The sequence below is a fragment of the Leucopleurus acutus genome, assembly GCF_964270905.1.
Source record: "Leucopleurus acutus genome assembly, chromosome: 19".
NCBI classification, from domain to species: domain Eukaryota; kingdom Metazoa; phylum Chordata; class Mammalia; order Artiodactyla; family Delphinidae; genus Leucopleurus; species Leucopleurus acutus.
In genome coordinates, this window is record NC_139161.1 from 31881798 (window position 1) to 31907795 (window position 25998).

At 39.6% G+C, this 25998-nt stretch overlaps 1 protein-coding gene across 1 annotated transcript in view; it reads right to left on the minus strand.

Annotated features, from left to right (window-relative positions):
• ANKFN1 (ankyrin repeat and fibronectin type III domain containing 1) overlaps nucleotides 1-25998 on the minus strand; it is a gene marked incomplete at its 3' end in the record, with an annotated part of 433720 nt that overhangs the window by 25476 nt on the left and 382246 nt on the right. Inside the window, exons 14-17 of the mRNA XM_082859995.1 lie at nucleotides 19429-19644; nucleotides 10483-10649; nucleotides 7696-7846; nucleotides 5972-6140 (exon numbers count right to left, since the gene is read on the minus strand). Coding sequence (XP_082716121.1) covers nucleotides 5972-6140; nucleotides 7696-7846; nucleotides 10483-10649; nucleotides 19429-19644 — 703 coding nt within the window. The remainder of the gene's footprint in view (nucleotides 1-5971; nucleotides 6141-7695; nucleotides 7847-10482; nucleotides 10650-19428; nucleotides 19645-25998) is intronic.

Here is a 25998-nt window from a genome sequence, read left to right on the forward strand (position 1 = left end):
ACCTCAAACAAAACTCATCATTTGTCAAACTGAACTAACTCATCATCTCTCCCCTCCCCCCAAACCTGTTCCTCCCCTCTTATTTCCTGTTCTGGTAGATGGCAGCATTATCCATTTCAGCACCCTATTCAGACTCTCTGGCTCCTCCATCTTGCTCTTCAACCACATTAAATCAGTCACAAAGTCCTATTGATTTTAACTTCTAAATTCCTCTTGCCTCTGCCTTCTCTTCTGTACCCCTGCTGTGGCAGTCTTGGTTTGAGTTCTTATCGTTGCCCACCTGGGCCAGTCTCTTAACTGTCTCATTGCCTCTAGTCTCAGTCCCTTTTTTGTCTTCCTGCAATCCATAGAGTTGCTAAAACCTAGTAAGACCATATTATTCCTTTTCTTAAAATCTTTTAATGACTCCTCTTTGCCTATAGGATAAAATCTTACCGCTTTAGGATGGCCTAGCCCTTTGTGATTTTTACTTTTTAAAATTTTAGTTGTATCTTCTGTCACTCTTCCTCAGATGCCTGAAGCATCTTTCACAATGAACTACTAAGAGTGTACTTAATTGAGCTGCATTTTCCCACGTCTCCAAGCCTTCGTGCATGCTATTCCTTCTGCTTAAAATGGTTTTCCTTTTCTACCTTTTCTTTCCTTTTCTGAATGTTTATTTATACTTCAGGGTCTATCTCAAATATTATCTCTGTAAGAAAGGATTAGGTGTCTTTCCTCTGAAATTCAACAACCTACATCTTAACAGCAGGATTTTCATTGCATTGGGACTATTGGTGTAGATGTCTGTATCCTCCACTGGATTCTAGACTTCTGGTGGGCAGATTGTGTCCTATTAATGTCTGTATGTCCAGCCCCAGCACAGTGCTTTGCATACAGTGGAAACTCAGTCAATATTTGTTGAATGAAGGATGCAGCCAAGCACTGAAGTATGAAATATATACCAGGCTTCAAACTGTTTCTAAAAAATTCCCCAGTTTCTTAATCTTGCTAGTCAAGTCAGTTGGAATCATAGAGCCAAGGAAATTGATAAAAGTCAACTTTCTTCTTCATAGGCCTGCTTTCAATTGTGACTGCCCACAGGGTCAGGGCAGGGTGACCTCCTCAGTGTAGGCTAGGCAAATCCTCAAGAGACCGTATCGCTGAACAGAGTTTCTAAGGGCTTTTCCTTTCATTTCTGGGAACAGCATAAATAGTGACCCTTGTTGTTCCCTAGGCACATACTTTATTACTGCAGAGGATTGCTATCCTGCTCCTATCCAAAGGGTCGGGGAGTATCAGCTCTCACGTTGTGGAGGGGGAGTGGGTCTGCAGTTGTACCACTTTGCCTCAGCTCAACCCTGCTCATAGAGGTCTCACAGCATCCTCCTGTATGATGGTCTCTCTCTTTCCCCAACAAGTAATCCTATGAAGGAACATCCTATGGGTCTTCCTCAGCCTAGTCTTTACTCCAGGAGACAGAAGGCTAAGCTCCTTTATCATTTTGTCCTTGCTAGATCTAGTTTGTGCTGGAATAGGCACAGATACAGTTTCCCATAGCTGGTTAGCAAGTTATTTATGATTCACTCGGGCCACTGGCAGGAGCACGGTCAGTGTGCCAAATCTCAAATCTTTTCGTTGTATAAGGCGTGACTTATACAAGTCAGACTGAAATATAGTATAACACTTTATTCTGTTATAGGGTGTATATTCCCATAATTTGCACTTTTCAAGTTTTCTTAGGACTCTTATGTTGTTATTACAATTTTCTGAGTTCTGATTGAATTTTCAACAACATTCTCTTTCTCAGGAATGCTTAGTGTATCTATTGACCTTTTACTATGGACCTGTCTGTGGAATATAGAAATCCCTACCTACCTACAAAAACAAGCAAAAATTGCTTAGGTCTTTCTTCGAGGGGCCTAGGCCCACTGTAGCAAGCTCTTAGGAGTTCCTATAGACGGTATTATGAAGTGCTTGCAGGAAGTAACTGATAATCTGCCTCTTTGGAAGCTCTGATTGCTTGGAAATAAGAGAGAGTTTATCATGGTTCTCACTAAGGCCCAGTAGTATTTAAAAAATTGTTGCTGGTGGTGCTAAAGTACAATAAGCGTAGTACTAGAGTATATTAATTTCCTGATACTGGCAATATTTCCTCCTGATCCCTAGAGAAGACTAATAGGATTGTGTATGCCAGTGGAAACAAGCCCAATCAAGTGGTCTTTTCTGGAAACTTACATGGCCCTCATTAATCAAGTGGGTCACCAACGATATGGTAACAACGGAGAACCAGTAGGATAAGAAGTTATGTTTTACTCTAGGAAAAAAACATCTTAAAGTCAGAAACTGTTGAGATCCAGGCTTTGATCTACAGCCTGGTTTTCATAGGTGAAGGATAATACCTGATGGTCTTATACTGCTTTTAGTATTAAGAAGAGGTAAGACGGGTCAAAGAGATAGACACTGTTGGATTCTATTACTTTGCTAACCACAACCCTAGTTTTCTAAATTCCTGAAACGTCTTTTTCTCTGTGTTCTAGGCAGTACTACTTCAAGTGTGGTCCATGGATTGGCAGCCTCAGTATCAGCTGAAAGCTTGTTAGAAATGCAAATTCTCCAGCCCCTACTGACTCAGCATTTCTGGAGTGGGACTCCAAGAATCTATTTTAACAAGCTGTCTCAGTGTTTCTTATGTACATTAACGTTTGAGAAGCACTGTTCTAGGGCATCATATCCTGAAGTATGTTTTCTGTGGGTTTTTAACAGGTGCCATGCCTAAAATGGTTCTAGTTGTTGTCATATGAATTTGGAAAATGTTGGGTTAAACCAAGTTAAGCTTTTTATTTTTTTGTGGGGAGGACTGCCAGATTCTGCAGAGCTTTTAATATGTTACTTTACTGCTCAAAAATCTCTATTGTATTTCCAGCACACTTAAAGTAAAATCCAAAGCCCTTATCATGATCTGTGAAGCCGTGCATGATCTGGCCACTGCTGATCTTCTGATATCATTTCCTATCTTTGTTGCTCTTGCTTACGACATTCCACCTACACTGACCTCTTAGCCAGGCACACTCTTACTGTAAGGCTTTTGCACTTGCTGTTTTCATTGCACGGAAATCTTGCATCTCTGCTCAAATGTATCTTCTTCAGAGAGGCCTTTCCAGGTCATCCTATACAAAACTGTAGTTCCTGTCACTTCACTCCAGTCCTTTATCCTGATTTTTTTTTCTTCATAGCTCTCATTACTCTCTGACATTTACAATATTAATGTTTGTTGATTAGTTTACCATTTGTTTCCCCCACTGGACTGTCATTAGCACCATGAGGAGTTTGTTCATTGCTGATACTTCAATACCTGGCACATAGTAGGTTACTTAAATATTTATTGATGAATTAGTAAACAAATGAGTGAAGAGAGGAAATTGTAGACTAGAGAGTAACAGCAGTAGGATAAAGTGTGGTTGCCCAAGAATAGTGTGTGAGCCTCCCAGAAAGCAAGATAGAGAGGATACTTGCAGGGCTTGGTCCTCCAGGGTCTTGAGAGTCAAGTCACTATTATGACTGATACTAAATCATTGATCATTCCCCTTCCCCACTGAGGCATGGGGAAATGAATCTCATGTATTTTTGCCTGTAGTCATGGAACAGTAATGACCATTTCACACAGAGTGGACTCCCAGTTGGCTCTCCAGTGAAGTGTTTTCTTTAGTTCTTTTCTCTGTCATTTATCTATCCCTGGGAAATCATTCACTTTCATGGCTTCAGCTGTTATCAGTAGACATTGGCCAAATTTCTGTGTTTAGTACCCAACTTCGTCTTCTGCATTTTTACTGCCAGTTGTATATGTCTACTTGGATGTTGAATTAGCACCAAGATATTCAGAGCTAAAAGTATCATATTCTTCCCCAAAGCATTTTCTTCTCTGATTTCCTTATGTCTGGTTAATGGCAGCGGTATCCTCACAGTCTTTGAAGCTAAAAAACATGGGGGTATTCTAGAAGTCTCTAAACTTTGCCTTTTCTCATTCAAACAGTTGTCCAGTCTTGTCGATTACTTCCAGTGTTTCTTACATCTGTGTTTGTTTCCTTTTTTTGTTTTGTGTCTACCTTAACACTGGAATATTATAATAACCTCTGAACTATCTTCCCAACCCTGCTTTCAATCCATCTTAAACAGATTCCTCAGCCTGACTCTTAACAGTACTGCCCAGTATGGCTACAGCTTGTCCATACAGCTTTATGTCTACTGTTTCCTCAGTTCATTTCTCAGATGTAGCCAAATTGGACCACTTGTTCTTTTATCTGATTCTTTCTGAGTTTTTCTATTCTTACGTCTTTGCTTATTCTGCTCTCCCTCTGACAAAAAAGCTTTCATTATCCATGTTTATTAGCATCCTGTCCATTCTTTAACACCCATATCAAATATCCCCTCTCCAAGACGGCTTTTTGATACCTTTTTTGAGAAAACGTGCTTTCATTTCTTTTTTCAGTATCACTTAACGCGTAAGATTTTGGCACATTATACATCATTTAAAAATTAACTCGTGTTCTTATTTTGCTCCTGCCACTGTACTAAAAAGCCCCTTGAGGGCAGAGCCTTAGTCCTAACTCATCTCTTAATCTCCACAGTAGGTACCTAATGTGCATGTAGCGACTTGAATTGAAATACCTTGACTCAAACTATGTTTTGTAATAGCTATATCATATATATCATAGCTATATCATATATATCATAGACTAAAAATGTTCATTTGGATGGGGAACTCATTAAATGGTCACATTCACATTCAGGCATTTTGGGAGTGGCATGGCCAATATTATTAATGATTTGACACAGAAAAGGTACAAGAAGGTTAAATGATGGCCAGTGCCACACAACAGAGGACCCAGTACTCTCAAGTCCCAGTCTGCAAGTCTGATTCAGGCTTCTCTTTATAACTCTCCCTGCTCTGGAAATAGCAATTGCTGTTCATCAGCTTTTGGGCACGTAAACTGCTTGGAGCAAAAGGGAAACTGGGAGACTTTATCCATTTATCCTCAAGAGATAAATTCAGATTCAGATGCCCAGGTCTCAGGATGAGACATCAGGCAGTTGCCTTGTCTGTTGCTAAATCTGGTGGCTGGGGAGCAATCCAAAGAGAATCTGCCCTCATTCCACCCACCCCGTCACTCACCCTTCCACAAATCCTGCAATCCATTTGAACTGATGGAACTCCTGTTAATTGCCTCTTATTGGCCTGTTACAAAATGAAGCATGGGGAAGAGACAAAGCTTCCCTATTCACATTTTCAGTGGGCAGCAGGGGTCTCTGCAAAAATAGAGAACCTGGGGCCCAGGCTATTCATTTTTGAAAGTTAGGACAAGATCTTCCACCATTCAGAATCCCACATTATAATCACAGTATTGCATCCTGGGAGACCCTGTCAACTTCTCAAATGGTCTGCTAGAAATTGAGTCTATTTAATAAATTAGCACTACTTATAGGCTTTTTTCCCCTTTGAAGTGATACACACTTTACATTTTAATTTCAGTATTTTTTTTCCCATTTGGAGGAAAGAGGGGGTGGGAAGTGGGGGAAGAGAGAAGAAAGAAAGAAAGAAGGAAAGAAAAGAAAAGGAAAGAAAAGAAAAAAAAAGAAAAGAAGGGAGGAAGAAAGAGAAGGGGCAGTGCTTTTCGTGAAAACATTAGTTCTTGTATTTATGTTTTAGGAAAGCAAAGGGGAGGCAAGAACTGCAGCCTGATAACTGAACTTTCTGTTTAGAAGTCCCTCCTCTCCATTGGGCCTTAGCTAGGTTTCAATAATTATTGCTCAGGCACATAGTTTTGGAGCTTTGCTTTCTCTCAGACTTGTACACAGTTCTAGGAAGGGTTGTTGCCAAAGCCGTCATGTGATTTATTGACCCTCCACTGGGACAAGGGGGAACAGATATAACTTTGTGATTTTATTATAAGGAGGCTGGGTTAATATTTCTAGGTGAAACAAGCTACTATACCAAGTTCAAACATCTGAAGAGGGAGGTTAAGAAACCCTGAGTGTGGGGTGTAAGGATTATTCTGTCCTGGGGCTGTACAGACGTCGTCTGAGGCAGGGAGCAGGAGAAGAAAGGACACATTGTGACCCATTTCCAACACCTCCTGTGTGTAGAGGCGGAAGTTCCTTGCCTGCAGAGGGACACGCGCGGAGGAAAAATAGGAGAGTTACAGCATGGCACTTACATAAACAACACCAAACTGGCATAAAACATCTAACAAAATTACACAACTTCAAGCTTGGAATTTTTATACAACATAAATATTAGGGTTCAGTCCATTTAATAATGCTATATAAAATCAAGATTTAAGGCAGTAATGTTCCACATAAACTCTGAAAACAACATTTATGCTTCTTATAAAAGCAGAAAATGATTGCATTCTGTGGGCTTTTCAAAATGATGAATATAATTACATGAAGCAACAAAAATGGATTGAATTAAAAATCCACTAGTTTCAATTTAAGTTGGTTAAGGGGGGAAAATGTAGTTTCTGGCCAAGGACTGAGAAAATTTTACAAGTATCCAAAAAAAAAAAAAAAGTATGTACTCTTAGGCAGTTAGGCAGCCTTCTCCCAACATGTATACGTAGCCCAAGAGTCACTAGTGAAATATGAGCTGCTTCAAACTTTCTAAGCCCAAGAAACCCTTTAATGGTATCTACTGTTGCAAGTTGAGCTGGTATTTTTTTTCCTCCTCCTGAGTACATGGCCACCCCCAGAATAATCCAGTTACTCCTCTAGTGTCTTTATAGCATCTTGTGCAATTTATTCTTCATCAGTGTTGGCTGTTTTGGACTAGGCTTGCAATATTGACTTGTAATCAGAGCAGTGCCCCAATGGAAGAACACTCTCAGATAGACTCTTGCCTCCATGGGTCAGAGGCCAATTCATAGTTGTTTTTCTGTTATTTAAAGAGAGCCGGTCACTCCTGTTAACAGTCTTCCTGTTTGCAGGCTAAACTTGGTGTATTTTCTGTGTGTATAGGAATAGTGGTGTGTGTGTGTTGAGTGGGGAGAGATGGTGAATGTAGGTCCAAAAAAAAAAAAAAATCCAACCTAATGCTATGTGATGTTAGCTAACTAGACAGAACCTGATAAACATTTACTCTTCTGTGCCTACGGGGTTTTTGTTTTTGTTATTTTTTGAAGTTGCTTATTAGTGGAGGTAAGATTTGCACATCTTGATTTAGACAAGACAAGTGATTTTGACAGCAAATTTTCTGTTTGTGGAAAGATAGCATGGCATAACCTTGGCCACTGCTCTAGACTTAGACTACCAATAGTCTTCTGTTCGTAAGTAAATTATTTGCAAATCTAACCATACACTTATTTATTTACTTATTTGTTTATTTATTTATTCCCCTTGCTTCATGCTATCCTGAAGCTGAGACTTGATGTCTTTCAAGGTGGGTTAGGCAATTATTTTTCCTTGTTTGACCAAACCACAGTGAAGTGGGCTCTGGGAACTTTGGAAGACATCAGTATGGAGGAGCTAGAGAAAAGGTACAGCAGTGCAGCCTGTGTCCACTTATAGGCATCAAATTGAAAATGTGCATGTATGTGCAAAGTGGTGTGTAAATAAATGAACAAAATATGTATACATATATTTTTTTACCTCGTGAGTTTTACCCCATAATGCAATTTCCATGAGCCATAAAAAGAAGATAAAAATGGTAAAGACTGGTACCTGGTGTAGAGGTATATTGATCTGCTTAAGGAGAGCTTTCACTGCCATCTGGAGCTCGTAGAAGAACAATTGCACAGGGCAGTCAGAAGTATGATCCACACTTTCCATAGATTCAGAGCCAGAAAGCTTTTGGACCAGTTCCCACTCCTCTCTGTATGTTGAGTCAAGTTAAAATTAGAAATATTACAAAAGTTCAGAACACAGCTCAGAACATTTTTACTGCATATGTCCAGAACCTGAATAACCAATTTTTGGTGGTTAAAACTTGATGCAATTCTTGAAATTTGAACTTTTTTGCCACCCAAATGGAGTTTAAAATGAACTCTTTCTAATTTAAGCTTATTTCACCTATCAAACCACATACACCTCAGAACAGCAGGTCTGATTTGTAATGAATCAGTTTTTGAGATTGGAGCTTTGAAATATTTTGTAATAATTTCCTGTCTTCATTTTTCTTTTCCTGAAGATCCCCTGTAAGTTCTGAGACCCTACATTTTACCACAGGGGCATCTGCTGGTTAATTCAGCAGTTGGGTAACCACAGAACTCTGGTCCAACTCAGGCAAGAAACCACATGGCACGTTTCAACCCTGGCCTGTTGTGATCGTGGGTACTATTTTGGTTTCCTTCCCCTTCCAAAAGCTTGAGAATCACAAACAGGAACAGCAGACAATTCCAATAAAAGGAACCAGGGGACACACATCACTGCTTCCATCCTCCTTTCAAACCAGTCATCTGTGTCTTTATTCTGCATGCTCTACAATCCTTCCTAGTGAACTTTTCCAAATGTCCTGCAGAAGGGAAGGGAAAAGAATGGTGGTGGGAGGAAAGCACATCTGGTTTGTCCCCCAAAAGCTGCTCTTCAAAAGGATCTTGAAAAGATCAAGGTAAAAGCCTCTTGGGCAACATTGTTTCCACAGGTATTTTAGCACAAATCTCTAAACACATTGAGTTGGCACATTTTCTAACTCTGCATGGAGCAGCAATGTGCTCTCAGGAGCAGGCTAGAGAGGAAAGGAAAGCCCTCCTGTTTTGGGTTGGAAAGAGAAGAGGTGCTAACATATGTTCCCACCCTCGTGAAAATCCTCTGAGGGCTCTCCCTGATGGGTTATACTCACTGGGGCTCCGAGCTATGAGCCAGAAAATGAAATTGATTGTGACATGAGCTTTTCATCAGAATACACTCTCTTTTAACCAGCTACCCTCTTAGAAAAGTTTCTGTTTTCATGATATCAGTTTCATTTCAATTCCCACACTGGAAAAGACTATGGAAAAATCTACCCTTTGTCTCAATAAGAGGAAAAAAAAAAAAAGAAAATTAAATCCTGCTTCAATCTGGGCATACTGTTGGCCTCACAAATAATTGAAATCTTTGAGAACCTGCTTGGGAACTATATCTTTTCTTCCGTCACTGATACTGAATTAAATGAGGGGTTCTGACTAGCACGAGTATGCACAAAATCTGAAGGACCACATTGCTAAAATATTATCTGTAATCAAATTAGAAAATAAATTACCAGGAAGAATACCATGAAACATCTACCACTAATCAGTTTAGTCTTTAAGGATGAGGGAGATGGAACTGGCAGAGGGAAGGCTACTGGAGTCTTTTGTAAAAATGAAACTTGGATCCTTGGCAAATGGAAATTAGTTGGTACAACCACTAAAAGATAGAGTCTAAACCTTTAAGGCACAAATCTAGAAAATGGATGAAAGTAACCATTGCAAAATCAACCCACAAATGAGCCTCTTGGGAAGGACTGAGATAACTAATGCTGATTGTAGAAGTGGCCACCAGATGGCAGACTTAAGTCTAGGTGTAGTTGGTAAGTGGAAGAGAATATGGCAGCTAGTGAGTTCTCTGAAGAGACCGTCGTCATCGTCATCTCCTTCATTGTCATCAAGTAGTATTTAATAAACATCGTGAGATACTCTCGTTAAAAAGTTCTTCTCACTTTAGTGACCAAATTTTAAATGACCAAATTAGCGTCTCCTTTGGTTAAGCAAATCTGTAGGTGCAGCCTAGAGCCTGAGGATCTAAATTGTACACGGAAGCTTGACAGACTCTTTTTCAAGTTCTTTTCCTTTTCTTGTCTGTTCTTTCTTTTCCTTTTCTTTTTGTGTTGAACACAGTTCAGTTCATTTTAGTAGACCTTCAGAGGTGTACTAGAGGGCTAGCGGTAAAGCTGAGTCAGATTACCAAGACTGGGCAATGTTTTCCAAAGTTAACGGTAATTCACCATAATGCCAAATCATAGAGCAATTTCCAGAAGGTCAGGCCTTGTTACTTCTTTTCTTCCCTAGAGAACCATAAAGAGTGTAGGAAACACACAAAGTCCTTAGGCCAGGGGGTTGGGGTGGGGGGAGTGAGGGTAGGGAGGGTCCTTTAAGGTTAAGGGGAGACCAGTTACTCTACTAGAACCCATTTACACAAGTGATTTTTTTAAATGTGACTTTTTAGGTTGTGGAGAAAAGATATTGGAAATAGCAGTGCTGAAAGAAAAGGGCATCTATTCATTAACCTGAATGTCAGTGGTTGCATAGAGGAAAGTGAAAGGATAGTGTCCCCTTTAAATGGACCCACTCCTTCCGCCAATCAATACTACAAGCCCTCCTCATCCTAACGTTAAAACCGAGCTATGCCTTTGCCCCAATGTGCTGGCCCCTGAGGACATCTCATCGTAGAAACTTCACTCAGAAGTAACATTTCAGTTTCCTTCTGGCACATCAAACCCATCACTTAGCCATTGTTTCATCATGAGGAAAATCTAAACTCCTCACAACTTACTTGGAAACGTTATTGTTCTCACGGATCTTCACATGGCAGAGAATGTTAGGCAACTTTTGGGTAACAAGAACTTTGATTTGATCCACAGAGCTACATAGCTTTAGGTAACCCAGATATAATCCAGGAGAGAGACGCTGATGACTCCTTTTGTGATAGGAGAGAATATCCTGTAGGATGAAAAACAAAACAAAAAACACATTAAAAGGCAATCTCTTTTCATTTCTTAGGTACACCATGTCACGAATTAAAGGAGCTGTAGCTAAGTAATTAGTGAGAAACCTTGGATACCACCATGAATGTTGAGAATGTGTTGGTGGTACAGCCAGTCTTACCTTCAGGAGAATTAGCCTCCAAGTCAAGTACTCAGCCTTTAATATATTCTGCATGCTTATTTTCCTCAGATTTCTGTTCCACGAATAGGTGTGTGGGTTGTGATTGGGAATGGTCTGGCTGGTGGTGGAGGCAGATAGATACTAAAGAAAAATAGAATTCATAATTTCTGTCCTTGAAGGGTTTATTCTTTAGCTGGGGAAAAACAAATTGCAAGTGTAAAAACTGACAAAGCAGTATAGGAAGCCTCATTATTTCAGGATAATTGGTGTCAGGAAAAGGATCAAAATTTTATAGTAAGTAGAAAAAAAAGGATTTGATTGTTATCTTGAAAAATCAAACAAGCAATAGCAATAGATTTATTTATCTTATTAACATTCGAGTTATAATCACTAATTCTGAGAATGAAGAGAGAATCAAGTATTGATTCTTGGGTTAACATTTTAGACTAAATTATATGATAGCTGAAATGCTGTTCCTCATGTTTGACTTTCACAATGTGATCGTGAAGAGGATAATTTTTGCAAGAGTATTTGAAGGCTCCATGTATTTTTTTTCCCTTGCATTAAACAAATTTGATATTCAGGTCATTCTCTTATAAAATCCTTGTTCATTGTGTGGTCTTCAGTTGTTAACTGGCCTACCATTGCTAGATTCTCAATTGTCAGTAAATTTGCATATGATTTGATTGGTCTCCATGTCATCCTCATCAGCTTCACAAAATTCTGTATCTTTTACAAGATTTAAAAATTTACCTTGTAATAGATTTGCATGGAATTTGCATTGTATTGTCACATCACAATATTCCATAGGCAGCGGAGACTGAATAAAGTTGGTGCGATAGGAGGTGCCAGCCTAGTTAAGCACAGAGGGGTGTTTGAGTGGAGTTTTGTTTTCTACGTGGTCAGTTTTCTAGTGAACTTTTAGGGTTGTGACTTTTGCTTCTCTCTATGACTGCAGGAACTCAGGTAATAAATACTTGGTAATACAGACACTCCCTCTCCTGTATATCAGTAGGTAAGACTTTTTATACATTTGGGCAGTGTAGGGGTGAAACAGAGTAGGAGTGATGACTCAGGAAACTGATTATAGGGGAAGGATTTCTATAGGCCAGAGTTTAGCCTAGTTTTCAAAGGGGGTAAAAAAGAGGGACTCAACTCTACCACTAAATATAGGGAAGGCAAAAGAGAAGAGAAAAAAACAAGTTTAAACTTACATAGAATTCAGTATGGAACAGAAAGGTATGAGGTCTTCCTTGACAGTATACTCTGAAGAAATGACCCCTCCTCTGTAGAATTAACCATCTGTAACATCTAACATATGCTATTGTGTATTGTCTCCTTTGTCCTGTCCTTATCAAACATATTGAGTTCCAGGTACTATAGGAGACATTGGGGTTTCAGGTGAACCTTATATGATCCCTGCTTTTGACGAGGTCAAGAAAGACAGATGAGTAAAGGAATGATCACAATATACCGAAACCAGTTTATAATAGAGGCAATGTAGGCATACAGAGGAAGGAGTACTTAACTTATATTTTTCTTCTTTTATGTTCTTTTCTTGAACTAGACTATGAAATTAATGGCAGGGCCTTTTTTTTTTTCCAATTACTTTGTCTCCTTAGTGCCCAGTACTGTTTCTGTATATAATAGGTTTGCAACATGTGGAAATCAGGCCTTGTCCCTAAAACAGAATGTATGAGAATAGCAGAAGAGGGACAAAATAAGAATGGTCACAATTGGAAGGAAGACATAACTAGCATGTATAGGAAAGCAAAGACTAAATAACTTTTAAGATATTTGGCAAAGAAATAGACTAGAAAAATTTGACTTCACGATTAAGGAGGAGGGAATTCTTATTAATATAAGGAGATTGGTAAGGCTGAATGTTTTCATCTTGTCTCTTCAGAACAGATTGCAGATAATTAGTTGACTAGAGGAAGTTCAGTTGAGAAATGAACAGGTAATCAAAGAGAGAGAAACAGTTAATGAGAGAAGGAAAAATGCAAGTATTTAATCAGCAGAATTTGACGATATGCACCCTAGGGGTGCTTGCTGTACAAGCAGCTGTGGCCACAAACCCACAGATCATTATTTTTGAGAAGTGATGGAGAACTGGAAAAGTCCCTAAAGACTGGAAAAGGGCAAATATGCCTATCTTTGAAACAGGAAGGGGAGAAACACAGAATGACACTAGTAATTAAAGACCACCAACTTATAGATCTTTGGGAAAAATGAGAACAAACCATCAGTCAATCAATTTGCAGTCACCTAGGAAACCCTGAGACACTAAATAGGAGTCAGCATGGTTTTGTGATGGGCAGATCATACAGACAACTTTAATTTCTAATAGCAAAAGAACAAGATCCGTAGACCAGGGAGTTGTCTCCAGTATAATCTGTTTCACTAGATAATCTGGGAAAAGTATCAATAGAATCTTGACCGCATGACTTTAATAATAAGCTGAATATCAGGGTTGAAGATTTGTGGATGATGGGGATAGTATGGGAATAGTAGGACATATTGAGCGATGGCCCAGTAGAGACTGGTCCTGAGAGCCAGTCGGTTCATCATGTTTATTGATGTTCCAGACAAAGAAATGAAGAATGTGTGTATCAAATTTGTGGGTCCCAAATTTGGTGTGGTTTTGATTTTCTGGAAAATAGTAATAAAGCTCTGAATGACCTTATGCATTGGAAAAATAAGCCTATCATAATTAGGGTTGAAACGTAATAAGAAAATGTGCTTGTAAAGACCCAAACCCAAGAGTACAAATATAGAATGGGTATGAGTATAAGAAAAAACATGTGGGGGTCAGAACTGACCACAAATAGAATGTGAGTTAGGAACATACTGTGGTTATGTAAAAAACAACACCATTCTGGGATGGAGTCATTCACTCTTCCATTCAATTTTTTTAAAGACTATTACTGAGCATCTACTATGTGTTTTCCTGCCTTTACATAGTCATTTAGCCTTCATTAGTCAGAATGTTTTTGGAGCCTGAGAAATGCATGGGAAGAGAAAGAAGCTGTCCTATTCACATAATCTGAGGTACATTAGAAAGGCCCCCTAAGCCAAATCAAATGCCTGTGGGTTTATATATTGCCTGCTTTGACCTCTAACCTGCATTTCCAGTCTCTACTTCCACTGCAGTCCTCTTGTGTCCCTTATCTCCAGCCAAAATGGATTGCTTTTTCCTTCCTCATACATAGCCTAATCTCTCTTCTTTGATTCTTTGTTGGTTCATGAATCCACTCATTCTACCAACTTTTATCGAGCACTTACTATGTATCAGGCATTATGCTGAGATGTTAGCGACATCAAGATGAATAGGACATGATCCTTCTTTTCATGGAACTCGTATTTCAGTTTGTGAGAGAGACATGTGAGCAAGTTGTTCTTAACCCAGTATAATAAAGGTTGTGTAAGGTCCATTGTGGACTCAAGGGAGGGTGGGATCTCCTTTTCCAGCCTTTTACCTTAATTTTTTGTGCCATGCCCTCTATTTAATTTAATTCTCTATTTAATTAATTCCTTCCTTCCTCCCTTCTTTCCTCTCTTCCTTTCTTCTTCCCTCCCCCTTTCCTTTCTTCTGCCTCCCCCCTGTCTTTCTCTCTTTCTTTTTTCTCCACCTGGTAAACTTAACTTACCCTTCATGGCTCAGCCAAATGTCACCTCTTCTACAACGGCTTCCCTGATATTTCCAGGTAGAATTAATACTTGCTTTGTCTGTGTTTTCATAGTACACTGTTTGTGCTGCTAGCAGGTTCTGGTTTAATTCTGCCTTGTATTACCTTGATTTGTGTACAAGTCTGTCTCCCTCCCTTGACTGAACTTGAAAGGAAGGACCTTGAGTTATTCATTTGTTTTTCCTATAGCACCTAGAAGAGTTCCTGGCACCTAGCTGGTGACGAAAAAATGTTTATTAACTATGAAGTGAGAGGCCCAGAGGTTCTGGGGGTCTGGGGCTGAACCTTCGGGAGAGAATATGTTGTGTTGGAGCAGTGACCAGGAAGGGTATACCCTTCTTCTCTTCATTGATCAGATATCCTAAGAGCTTGTTAGAGGAACAATGTGTAGTTGCTTTTCCAATAACTAGAGGGCTTTTGTTTTGTTGGATAGGGTGTGGAAGCTGAATTGTCCAGGGTTAACAGAGGTCATAAAATGGTGGCCTGTGGCCCAAGATTATATAGGCTGCCAAGAATGTAAATTTTCTGAATCATTTTCTAACTTTTAAAAATAAAGAGATTTTATCCCAAACTCTGGACTTTCAACTTCTCTTTAAAAATTGAAAAATATTTCAACGTTGGGACCACTTTCTTCCACTGCAATTAGTTGAGGCTGAATAGGGCTGTTCTTTAGATGAGACAGGGGCTCTTCAGATTACTATAGTCTTTGTTACTTCCACTTTTTTTTATATTGACATATAACTCACATACCATAAAATTCACTCTTTTAAAGTGTGAAATTCAGTGGTTTTTACTATAGTCACAAGGCTGTGCAACTATCACCACTATCTAATTTCAGATTATTTTCAACATTCCAAAAAGAAAACTCCCATTCATTAGCTGTCATTCCTCGGTCCCTCCTCTTCCTGCCCCTGGAACCACTCATCTACTTTCTGTCTCTATGGCTTTGCCTGTACTGGATATTTAATTGTGTAGCATTTTGTGTCTGGCTTTTTTCACTTAGCATAATGTTTTCATCCATATTAGCATGGATCAGTACTTCATTTATGGCTGAATAATATTCCATTATATGAATACATCACTTTTGTTTATCCATTCATCAGTTATTGGACATGTAGGTTGTTTCCACTCTGGCTACTGTGAATACTTCTGCCATGAACATTGGTGAACAAGTTTTGTGTGACCCCAATTGTTTCTTATATCCAGCCCAGTTGACTCATTTCCATTAATCTTCCTGATTCCAGTAGTTTTTGATCCCCACGTTAGGGGTTCCTTGGAGGTAGAGAGAGCAGGAATGTGCAGGAAAAAAGCAGAAAAGGGCAGAAGAGATAGTAGGTCCTGGGCACCTCAGGTGTAAGAAGAAGATGCTGGGTCCTTGTAGGTGACAAGAAATGCCTAAGGAGATCAAGGGAAGGAAAGCAGGGATGGGAGGGAGATGGAGGGCAAGCTTCACCACAGCTTCTGTAGGATCACACTTTTAAAAAGGATCTAGAGAAAAGGACGGGGAAGGTGTGTAAGGCAGCATGGCAGAATGGGAAGGGCACCAGGCTAGGAGTCAGAAGACTTGTGTCTTAGTCCCACAGGCTGCTTTTTTGGCTGATAGGACCTTGGTGAGTTACTTCCCTGAAATCCATAGCTTCATTTATGAATTGGACAGAAATTTCCCACTCAACCTCACTGGGTTTTCATGAGGATCAAATGATATAGATGTGACAAAGTGTTATAAACTTGAAAGTGTAGTACAAATGTGAGAGATTAATCTTCAGAGAAAACTTTACCTGGAGGTTTCCAGTTATTGAAGTGACCCCTGAAGATTATGGTCAGAGAAACTCAGCACCTGAGAGGGGCCTTTCTGTTGGAAACACAGTTGACCCTTGAACAACATGGGTTTGTACTGTGTGAGTCCACTTATACCTGGATTTCAATAAATATACAAAAATATATGTGTGGAACATTGTGCTAGACTTGTATTGAGGTGGATAACCTATCCTTACATAGGCAAAAGGTGAGTAGTATTTAATGTAAAATTAATAATGTTTTAGTTTTTTTACTGTTTTATAACTTTTTTTTCAGAGAATTACATTACCATACAGTATGCCTGTCTCTTGTAATTGGAGAAACTGCCTATCAGCCTGTCATCACAGGTAAGTGGTTTTTTAAAAAAAGTAACAATGTTTCCAATACTGTATTATGAATGTGACTATAATACTGTATGCCGTAAAAATTTTATGACCATTCATAAGCGTATATAGGCTAGGCTACCGTGAAGCAATTGTATCAGTTACACTAGGCTACCATAAAGCAGTCATACTGCTGCTTCTTTATTATCAATGCATGAATTGTTATACCTCTAAATAAATATGAATTTCTTTTTCACATTATAATTTTGGGGCGTCAAAAGTTATATTTGGATTTACTACTGGGGGGGTGGTGTCAGCACCCTTAACCCCCATGTTGTTTGTTCAAGGGTCAACTGTACCCTCATTGCCAGTTAGTTTGCTCAGGGGGATTCTAACTTGTCTGTAATAACTCTCTTTTCCTTCCCAGGCAAGTGTGGGAAGGATTTCTCTCTCCCTTCCAGATATATGAGAGAGGCCTGTTATGAAGGTCTGGGACTTGAGAGGGTCAGGAATTTGAGCGGGTTAGACCCTGGAGGTTCCCTGGGGCCCTAAAGGATTAGTGCATTAGTTATGGGCCCAGATTTTGTTAAAGCCCTTATCTGTTTTGAAAACTCCATTGTGGATCATTTAGTCTTTATACAATTTTTCCTTAGTTCTTACGAAAAGGTAGAAGTAGTGAAATGACTGAGCCAGTACCTAGGGTCTCCTGGGAGAGTACAGATGAGAAGGAGATGGACTGGGTGTGCCCTGAGGGAGAGCCTAGCATTGGTTGGATTTTTCTGAGTAGAGAAATAATAAAAATAACTAACATTTATAGAGCATTCACTTTGTGCTACTCTTCTAATGCTTTATGTATTTAACTCATTTACTCTTCATTAGAACCCAGTGAAGTAGGTTGTTTTGCAGAGAAGGAAATACAGGAGGTAAGAAATTAAGTAACTTGTTCTAGGCACATAACCAGAAAAGGTGGAGTCAGGAATCATACCCAGTTGGCCTGAGTCCAAAGTGGTGCCTCAGAATGTGGTGTGACGTAGCAGAAAGAAGCTCAGGCTTCCAATCAGAAGGCCTGGAGGTCATCACTCTTATGACCCTGAGAAAAAAGAGTGGTTTGTGGCCTGGAATTGTGGGAATTACCCAGCCTGCTTTGGTCAACCACCAAGACCTATCTCTATGTTGAATTGGTGGGGCTGCCTCCTGACATAATTAAATGTTAAGTCTAGGAGTAACTGAATACCGCCCTAATAGTTTTATTCCCCCATTTCCTCTCCAGTGTAAGGCCTGTATGGGAAGGAGGGGAGAGAGAAAAAGTAGAAGGAGAAAAAAGGAGAGTAGGGGGTGGGTGGGAATGACATCAAGCAGGAATGTGCCAGTCAGCGGGGGTAAATGTTCCACTTGGATCTGTGGGGAAACCTGATCTTGCCTCTATTTTTGGTCTCCTTCTCTAACAACTTTTTGCCAGATTGGAATTTTTCTGCACCTGTAACACATTTTTAATGTAATAAGTCTAGGAGAAACCAGGTATTATATCATGCTGGGGCCTGTGCTATGTTTCTAGGAGCAAAGGTAGCCCAGACTCCAATTTATCCCTATAGGGGATTAGTGTATTAGTCACCCTGTAAAAGCTCAATTTATTATGATTTTTAAAATGTTTCTTTTAGCACTTACTTATAAAAGGTGAAGAGGGGAACCACGAATGTGTCTGTGTTCCCTGCTCCCACCTACACACACGCGCGCGCGCGCACACACACACACACACACACACACCCTCACCCTCTATAAATTTCATATGAACCCAAATTCCATGAAATCAAATCCAGAGGTATTGGCTTTGACCAATTAGCTTACCTTTGCCACACTGGACTTTATCCTGGTCTGGGTCAGAGCAAGTAATAGAAAGGTGAGATTATTGTACTAGCCACCCCTCAGTGGAGAATGAAAGTACGTTAGCAGGCTGGTTACTTAGCTGTTTAGGGTGATCTGAGGGGTTACCGGGCCAAGGCTTGGGTTTGGCTTGTTTGTCTGAGATTGAGCCCTTTCCTCCCCATTACTCCAGATTGGCTGTCTTGTCGATACATGCCATTGGCTGTGTAGGCCTCAAGGTAGTTGTTTCTCCTAGCTTTGCCACCTAACTGGAGAGCTCTATAGAACTCATCCCCATCACTGGATTTAAAAGAAGGAAAAAGAAACAGCTTGAAGCCCATGTTTACATAAGGACATGTGAAGCTGTGTGGTGGCGTGGAGAGAGTGCTAGACTCAGGAGCACGAGATATAGGTTTGTGTCCTAGCTCTGCCATGCAGGTTAAGAGACTGGATCTCAGCTGCCTGATTTTTGAATTTTGGTGGCTATTTAGTTCTCAGGTGACTCATCTTTTATTTCATCTCCCATCCCTCACTCATTAAAATCCTAACTCCTGCCTCCAAATGTGATATAATACAGCAGAAAGAAGCCTGCTTCCAATCAGAAGATCCGAGTTCAACTTTCAGCTCTGCCATTTTCTAGCTGTGTGTCTAGGGGCAAATCCAAGTTTGGTCGGGCCTTAAGCTGATACAATTTTTTGTGCTTTTCTTAAGGAAAGGAATACAAAATTATGAATGTGAAGTTTTTAGGGCCTTGGAAGGGACTTGTAGAAGTGACGAGCTGATTGATGCTTTTGAATCTTTCCTATGTGTGGAATACAAACAATGACATGCCTCCGGACCTCTTCATTCCATTACTGCATATGTAAATGGCTCTTGATACATTTCACTAGAGCCTCAATAAGTGTGTTTGGAATTTTTATTAGGAAAATTGAAAAGACTACATACCTGGATGGTTATCAGTAAAATGTCTAAGGCTGTTGGCTCCTCAGGTGTTGAGAGAGACTTCCTCTGGCTTTGCAGCTTTGAGATCTGCATCCATTTGCCATTAAAAAATGAATAGAGCATCTCCACCTCTCTGATGGTGACTATGAGGATGTTTCCATGCCGGTCTTTAATGGGTTCATAGTAAACTCTTCCCAAATTGTGTGTCCCAAGTAAATTCTAGAAACAAACAGATTTCTGGTAGCTTAGATGATGTGCAAACAAAGCAACATAACTGCAACAAAAGACACTGAATAATTATCTGATGTTTCTGAGAAGCTGTTTTTTGGTGGTGGTTGTTGAGCAGACTTAACCCTATAATAGAATATGTAGCATCATACAAATGTACTTAACAGAAGCTCAAAGAGAATGTCTTCACCATAAGCCTGAAAAGATTATAGCAAGAGGCACAAAAATTATGTTTTTTCTTTAAGCAAATTTAATATCTGTAAATATCTCTTACCCACATAGACACACCAGCACATAAACCTCAGTTACCAGCACTTGAAAAGAATCCCAGATGTTTTAAAGAAAAATGCCTGATATTTCAGGTATGCTACTTGTGGAGTTTTCAAGAGATCTACAGTAAGCTGGTATGAAGTGGGGTTGTTTAAAATGAAGAAGTGAATTGACAATGTAGCACATTGTACAGGTCCCCAAATGACTGCACATTCCCTTCAAGATACTTTAATTGGGAGATTGGCCTGGTTTGACTTATCTGCATTTCAGAGAGTTCTGTTTATTTAAAATTTTGTTAAAATTGTTTGTGAGCTAGGTCAACAAGGTAGACAATACTTTTAGAAAGGTAAGAAGAGAAGGATGCCACATTAAATGTGAAGGGGCCCAGGTAGATGTTATTAAAATAAGCAGTTTTACAAATGTGCAAGGATTGAAGATTTCTAACTTAGAGCACTGGATGAATAGGATAAAATACCCTTTTATTTTGAATATCTATAGCTTTTTAAAATAATTAATCATCTCAGAGCTCCTGGCTGTTATTTTTGTGAGCTCACATAAGTGCTGAGAAGATAACCTGTTAGCAGGAGTGCAAAAATAGAACTGGAATTTGTGGAAGTGATAAGGATGACCTAAAAATGACTGAGCCAGCTGACCAGTATTCACATTTACAAAAACAGTGGAATGTTCCTCATAGGTAGGGACTATGTCTTTTTTTTTCTTTTCTTAATTTGCAAGGACAGAGCACATACATAAGAAATTTCATAAATAATTATTGACATTATAAAAATTCATTTGGAAGGATTACTGTTTTTAAAAATGGCCTAACTACTCAGTCAGATTATCCCTTTCTAACAATTAACTTCTAAATCATAGAGAAGTAATTGGGTAAGGCTTTTAATCCAGCCCTGTGTAGTACTACAGTCTTATATAAAGCATTTTGCTGCAAAGCAGTACTGGCCAATCAGCAATGGCATGCTGGTAAACTGGCCATCAAAAAAAAAAAAAAAAAAAGGCTTGATATATAATATGCCAATTTCTGTGGTGTAAATACTCCCACAGTACCCTATTTCAAGCTACCAAAGGTTGTGACAACAGGCTTTGAAAATCTCTGAATACTTAACTGTTGGCTCTCCTAAGCGAGTACAAGTTGGCTCCAGCACATTACTGCTGTTAAGCCTTTAGTTAGCCTGGTGTTGAGTTTCAGGTCTGGCTGCTGTTCATTAACACTTAGACTTCTAAAGAATGACTTACTCTTTCTGGCTCTGAGTTTCATCATCTAAAATTAAGAGTCCTTACAGCTCAGACATCCCTTACGCTAATCCTTACCTTATAGAATGATTGGTGGATTAAGTCAAGCAACGTATGAGAAAGTGTTTCGTAAACTTTCAAGCTTGATACAAGTAGGCAGGGTATGGGCTTTCTTTAGTGCTCCAACTGGAATTCCACCCTGGTTTATACGTACTCATTTTCAACACTCAGCCCAGGTTTCACCTTCTCTGGGAGGACTTTCTCAACTCTCACAGGTAGAATTTATCATCTCCTTTTTTGTCCCCTACTGCTTCGTGTACCAACTTGTATCTTAGCATGACTCTGACTTTCCTGTGTATTGACATACATGTCATGAAATCATGGTTTTTTCATCTCTGTTTCTCTGGGTTCCTTGCACAGTGCCTGGTACATAGTAATAGCTCAAGAAATTTTTGTTGACTGAAGTAACATCATTAGGACACTGGAAAATTTGATTTGCTTTGGATCAAAGTGGGTGAGTGGACATTGAATGAGGTGGTCATTTCATTTAGGCAGAGTTTATTATCAGTGATTCACTGTTAGTTTTGGATATGCTGACTAAACGAGAAGCACTAAAAGTCTTCCTGAAATTCTTTATTGATAGCAAATTGGGTTGGATAGCTAGCTCTGGGAAGAGGCCAATTTAAAAGAGGAATATCTTTGTGAAAATAAGTTGCAACCACGTTCTAAGGGGGCAAATTTGGGGTTCTTCAGTGCCTAAAGGAAAAACATACCATGTTAATACCTGTCATGCTATGCCATCAAGATTAGGAGATCTGGGAACTCTGAGGATTCTACAAGGTAAAGAGAAATAAAAGGCATCTGATGGCTCACAGGAATGCCTCTAGGTTGTAACCACAGCAAACCACAGGGCTGTCAGTAAGCCCTGGACAGATGCACAATACTTAGGGACTTTCATTCAGTTTGGGGTGACATGGGAAGTTGAAGGAGGTCTGGTGTAGAGATATGAAGGCCTGGAAAAGAAGAGTAAAATTTCGGGGAAACCTTCTCCCCCCCTTGAAAAATGAAAGAGACATAGTATTCATGAATTGTTACCTGGCTTTAGCTCACTAACACTCGTTTCTAAAAGCTGTAGGGGAGGAAGCTAAAAAAAATGGTACAAATGAACTTATTTACAAAACAGAAATAGAGTCACAGATGTAGAAAACAAACTTATGGTTACCGGGGGGAAAGGGGAGGAGGGATAAATTGGGAGATTGGGATTGACACATACACACTACTATCTGTAAGATAGATAACTAATAAGGACCTACTGTATAGCACAGGGAACTCTACTCAGTACTCTATAATGACCTATATGGGAAAAGAATCTAAAAAAGATGGGATATATGTATATGTATAACTGATTCACTTTGCTGTACATCTGAAACTAACACAACATTGTAAATCAACTATATTCCAATAAAAAATAAAGTAAGAGTTTGCAGAAAAAAAAATAAAATCTGTGGAGGAGGAAAGTTTAATATAACCCAATCTAGTTTCAGGTTATTCCTGTATTTTGAGGATAAGTAGTTCAGGTATCTCTCAGTGTAAGAGGAATATACCCTTCTGCCTCTTGGGGCCTCTGCCATTTTCCGAAAAGTAGGAAAAGCAGTGTGGGGTCCTGGCCACTTATAGGCTTTCTCATCTTATTATTAGTATTTTTTAATCCTAATGCTGGCAGATACTTATCTCTCCTGCCTAGGTCATATTAATTCATACTTTACCTTCTTCCAAATAAAATGTAAGACCACTTCTCCTAGATAGGCTCCAGATGATACAGAATAGACTTTTACCTTTTCTTTTTTAACTATAATGTATATAATTCGTTCTGTTTAAAATTTTTGTCTGCTTTTTGTAAAATGAATGCACAATAAGGTGATGAAATATTGGAAAGAATACAGGCTTTGGAGTTATATAGATCAGGGTTTGTATCCAGACTCTGCTACTTCCTATCTGTGCAACCTTGGGCAAGTTATTTTCCCTTTCTAGGCCTCAGTTTTATCCTGTGTTAAATGAATATCAGTAATAGTACTTTCTCATTATGGTGTGGTGAAGATAAAATGAGATATAGTTTGGAAAGCACTTAGCAAAATGGCTGGCACTTACTCTGTTAGAGAAATGAAAGTTGTTTCACGATTATTATTTATTATCATGTATTAAAGAACCTTCGTATGTATAAAAGAGATAACTAACGAGAACCTACTGTATAGCTCAGGGAACTCTACTCAGTGCTCTGTGGTGACCTAAATGGGAAGGAAATCCAAAAACAGGGGATATATGCATACGTATAGCTGGTTCACTTTGCTGTACAGTAGAAACTAACACAACATGGTAAAGCAACTATACTCTAATAAAAATCAATTAAAAAAACTCCCTATAGAGCAGAAACTGGAAAATAAGGCGCAGGATGCACAGTGGTTTGTATGCACTTGATGAAGGTAAGTCAGGGTGCCATGGAAACAGAGGAGAGGGAAAAAGATGGCAAGGAAGGCCTTTGTGTGCCGTGATAAAATGTCTGCGCCACTCTTGAAAGAGTATGAGTCAGGGAATGACATGGTCAGCATCCTTTATTGGCTACTCTGGCAGGAGTGTGGAGAACAGGTTGGAGGGTGTTAAGACTGGAAGCAGGAGGACGACTTTGGAGGCTTTTGACATATCTGGAGTAATGAAGCAATGGTAGTGATGCTGGAAAGGGGGGGAGAGTAAAATGAGATCTACCATAGGTAAAGCAATAGGATTTATGTATGGCTGATGCCAATCGAGCTATTTAAGGATGCCTTTTAACGTTTCTCAGGACATTGTAAGACATGTTAGATTAGTAAAGAGACCTAAAATATTAAGCATAAATCTCCCCAAACTTATGTTTCTTCCTCTTCTGAAAAGTTTTTTTCTATGCCTTGTCGCCCCCCGCCCTTCCACCCCCCCCCCCCAAAAAAAAGAGTGGCTTCAGTATTTCGAGACATTTTCATTCTAAAGGTCAGCAAGGAGTTTGGGCAATAGGTATTACAAAAAAAGATGAAAGTGACTGCTGTTGTTTAGGCAGGTGGTGCTCTGACCTTTGATGGGCACTGAAAGGGGTAACTATTAAGTACTACGAGGCACTGGTCACTGTGCAGGGCTGGAGAGCTCTCCAGGTGGTAACTATGGCATGAGGTATGTTTCTGTGATCCCTTTTCCCTTTGGTTAGATAGCGTACCCTCAAGTGTGATCTTAGGGGTACAGGGGTTGCACTGATAAATACATTTATTTATCCAGCCAGTACTTAAGGATGATCTGCCACATGCCACACATGGGGGATATAGTGGTAGCCAAGGCAGATACATTCCCTGAGCTCAGGGACTCACAGTCCAAGTTGGTCAGTGACCAGATAACGATACAGATAATTAACTAATGGTATTATGATCACCATTCTGAATGAAGAATGCAAGGTGCTATGTGAGTGATTCACTTAATTGGGAGATCAGAGAAAGGCTCCCTGAGGAAGTATAAAAATGAAGCTGAGATCTGAAGGATATGTAGGAATTAGTGAGACAAAGAAGTAGAAGAGGATTCTAAGCAGAGGAAACAGCATTTAAGCTAGCAGAGGAGACTGAGACAGGCCAGGAAGTTGGAAAAATCTGGAAAGTATGGAGTCATGGAAGCCAAGGGATGTGGCAGTTTAAAAAAGGAGAGCGGGACCAAGTGTATCAAATGCTGCTGAGATGTCGGTTGCAAAGAGGATTTAAAAGTGTCGGTTGGACATAGTGAAACTGAAGTCATTGGCAGGGATGGATCCAGGTTTTGTAGGGGCCTGTACCACACAATTTTGGGGTCCTCTTTAAGATAAAGAATACAAAATTACAAATATGAAAGTTAAGTATAAAAGTGAATTTAAAAAAAAATGAATATTTAGACTAAAAAGAAAATCTCCCCCAATACTGGAGTATTTGGAATTTCTGATCCCCTTTCCCTCCTGGGTTTCTTTAGGCAGTTTATCACGAAGATTGCAACCCAACTTCCCCTCCCTGGGCACTGCACGACTCCCACACTCGTGGGGTCATGCAAGTGAGGGGCCTTTCGGCTCAAGCTTTACGAGCACCATCTGCCTCTGATTATTGGTGGCCTGAGAGAGCAGTTTGGTAGGCATGGTGGTCACAAAAGTCAGGGAAAGAGCTTGGAACTAAATGGGAAGTGAGGAAGTAAATGCAAAAGGAGAATGTTGGCCACCCTTTCAAGAAATTTGGTTCTAAAGAAGAGAAGAGAGATTGGTAGCTGAAGGAGGGAGTGAAGAACTGAGATCCAGAACACATGTGAGGGATGAGCCTTGGGTAGGAGGAGTGAGGCTTTATCTGTTGGAATGGGGGGGGAGGGAGGAAGAGAAAGTAGCATCAGTGCAAGGAGGCCTTTCAATTTGGCAGTGGAAAAAATTATTTCCCATTTATTTTCTTAATGAGTTATACAGTAAAGTGTCACCTGATGTGGGGATGGAGAATGTGGGGAAGGGGAAAGAGATGTGGTAGAATGGAGAAGGTTTTAAATAGTTGCCTTGTAATTTGGGAAAGTGAATTTAGTAGAGAAATGGAATGTGATCACAAGGTAACCTTATATGTGAGAATTGTAGTCATGAATTTAACATAAAACCAATCATACCTCACCCCCCCCCTTTTCAGTGATGCTTTTTCTGCAGCAGTGTACAACTACTCTAGTGTAGACATGTTGGATTCATCCAGGCTTGGATTTTTTTCCAAATAGATAATATGGAGGGAGACAGTGGCTAAAAATTTAGAGGATTTTCAAGGGAGTGAT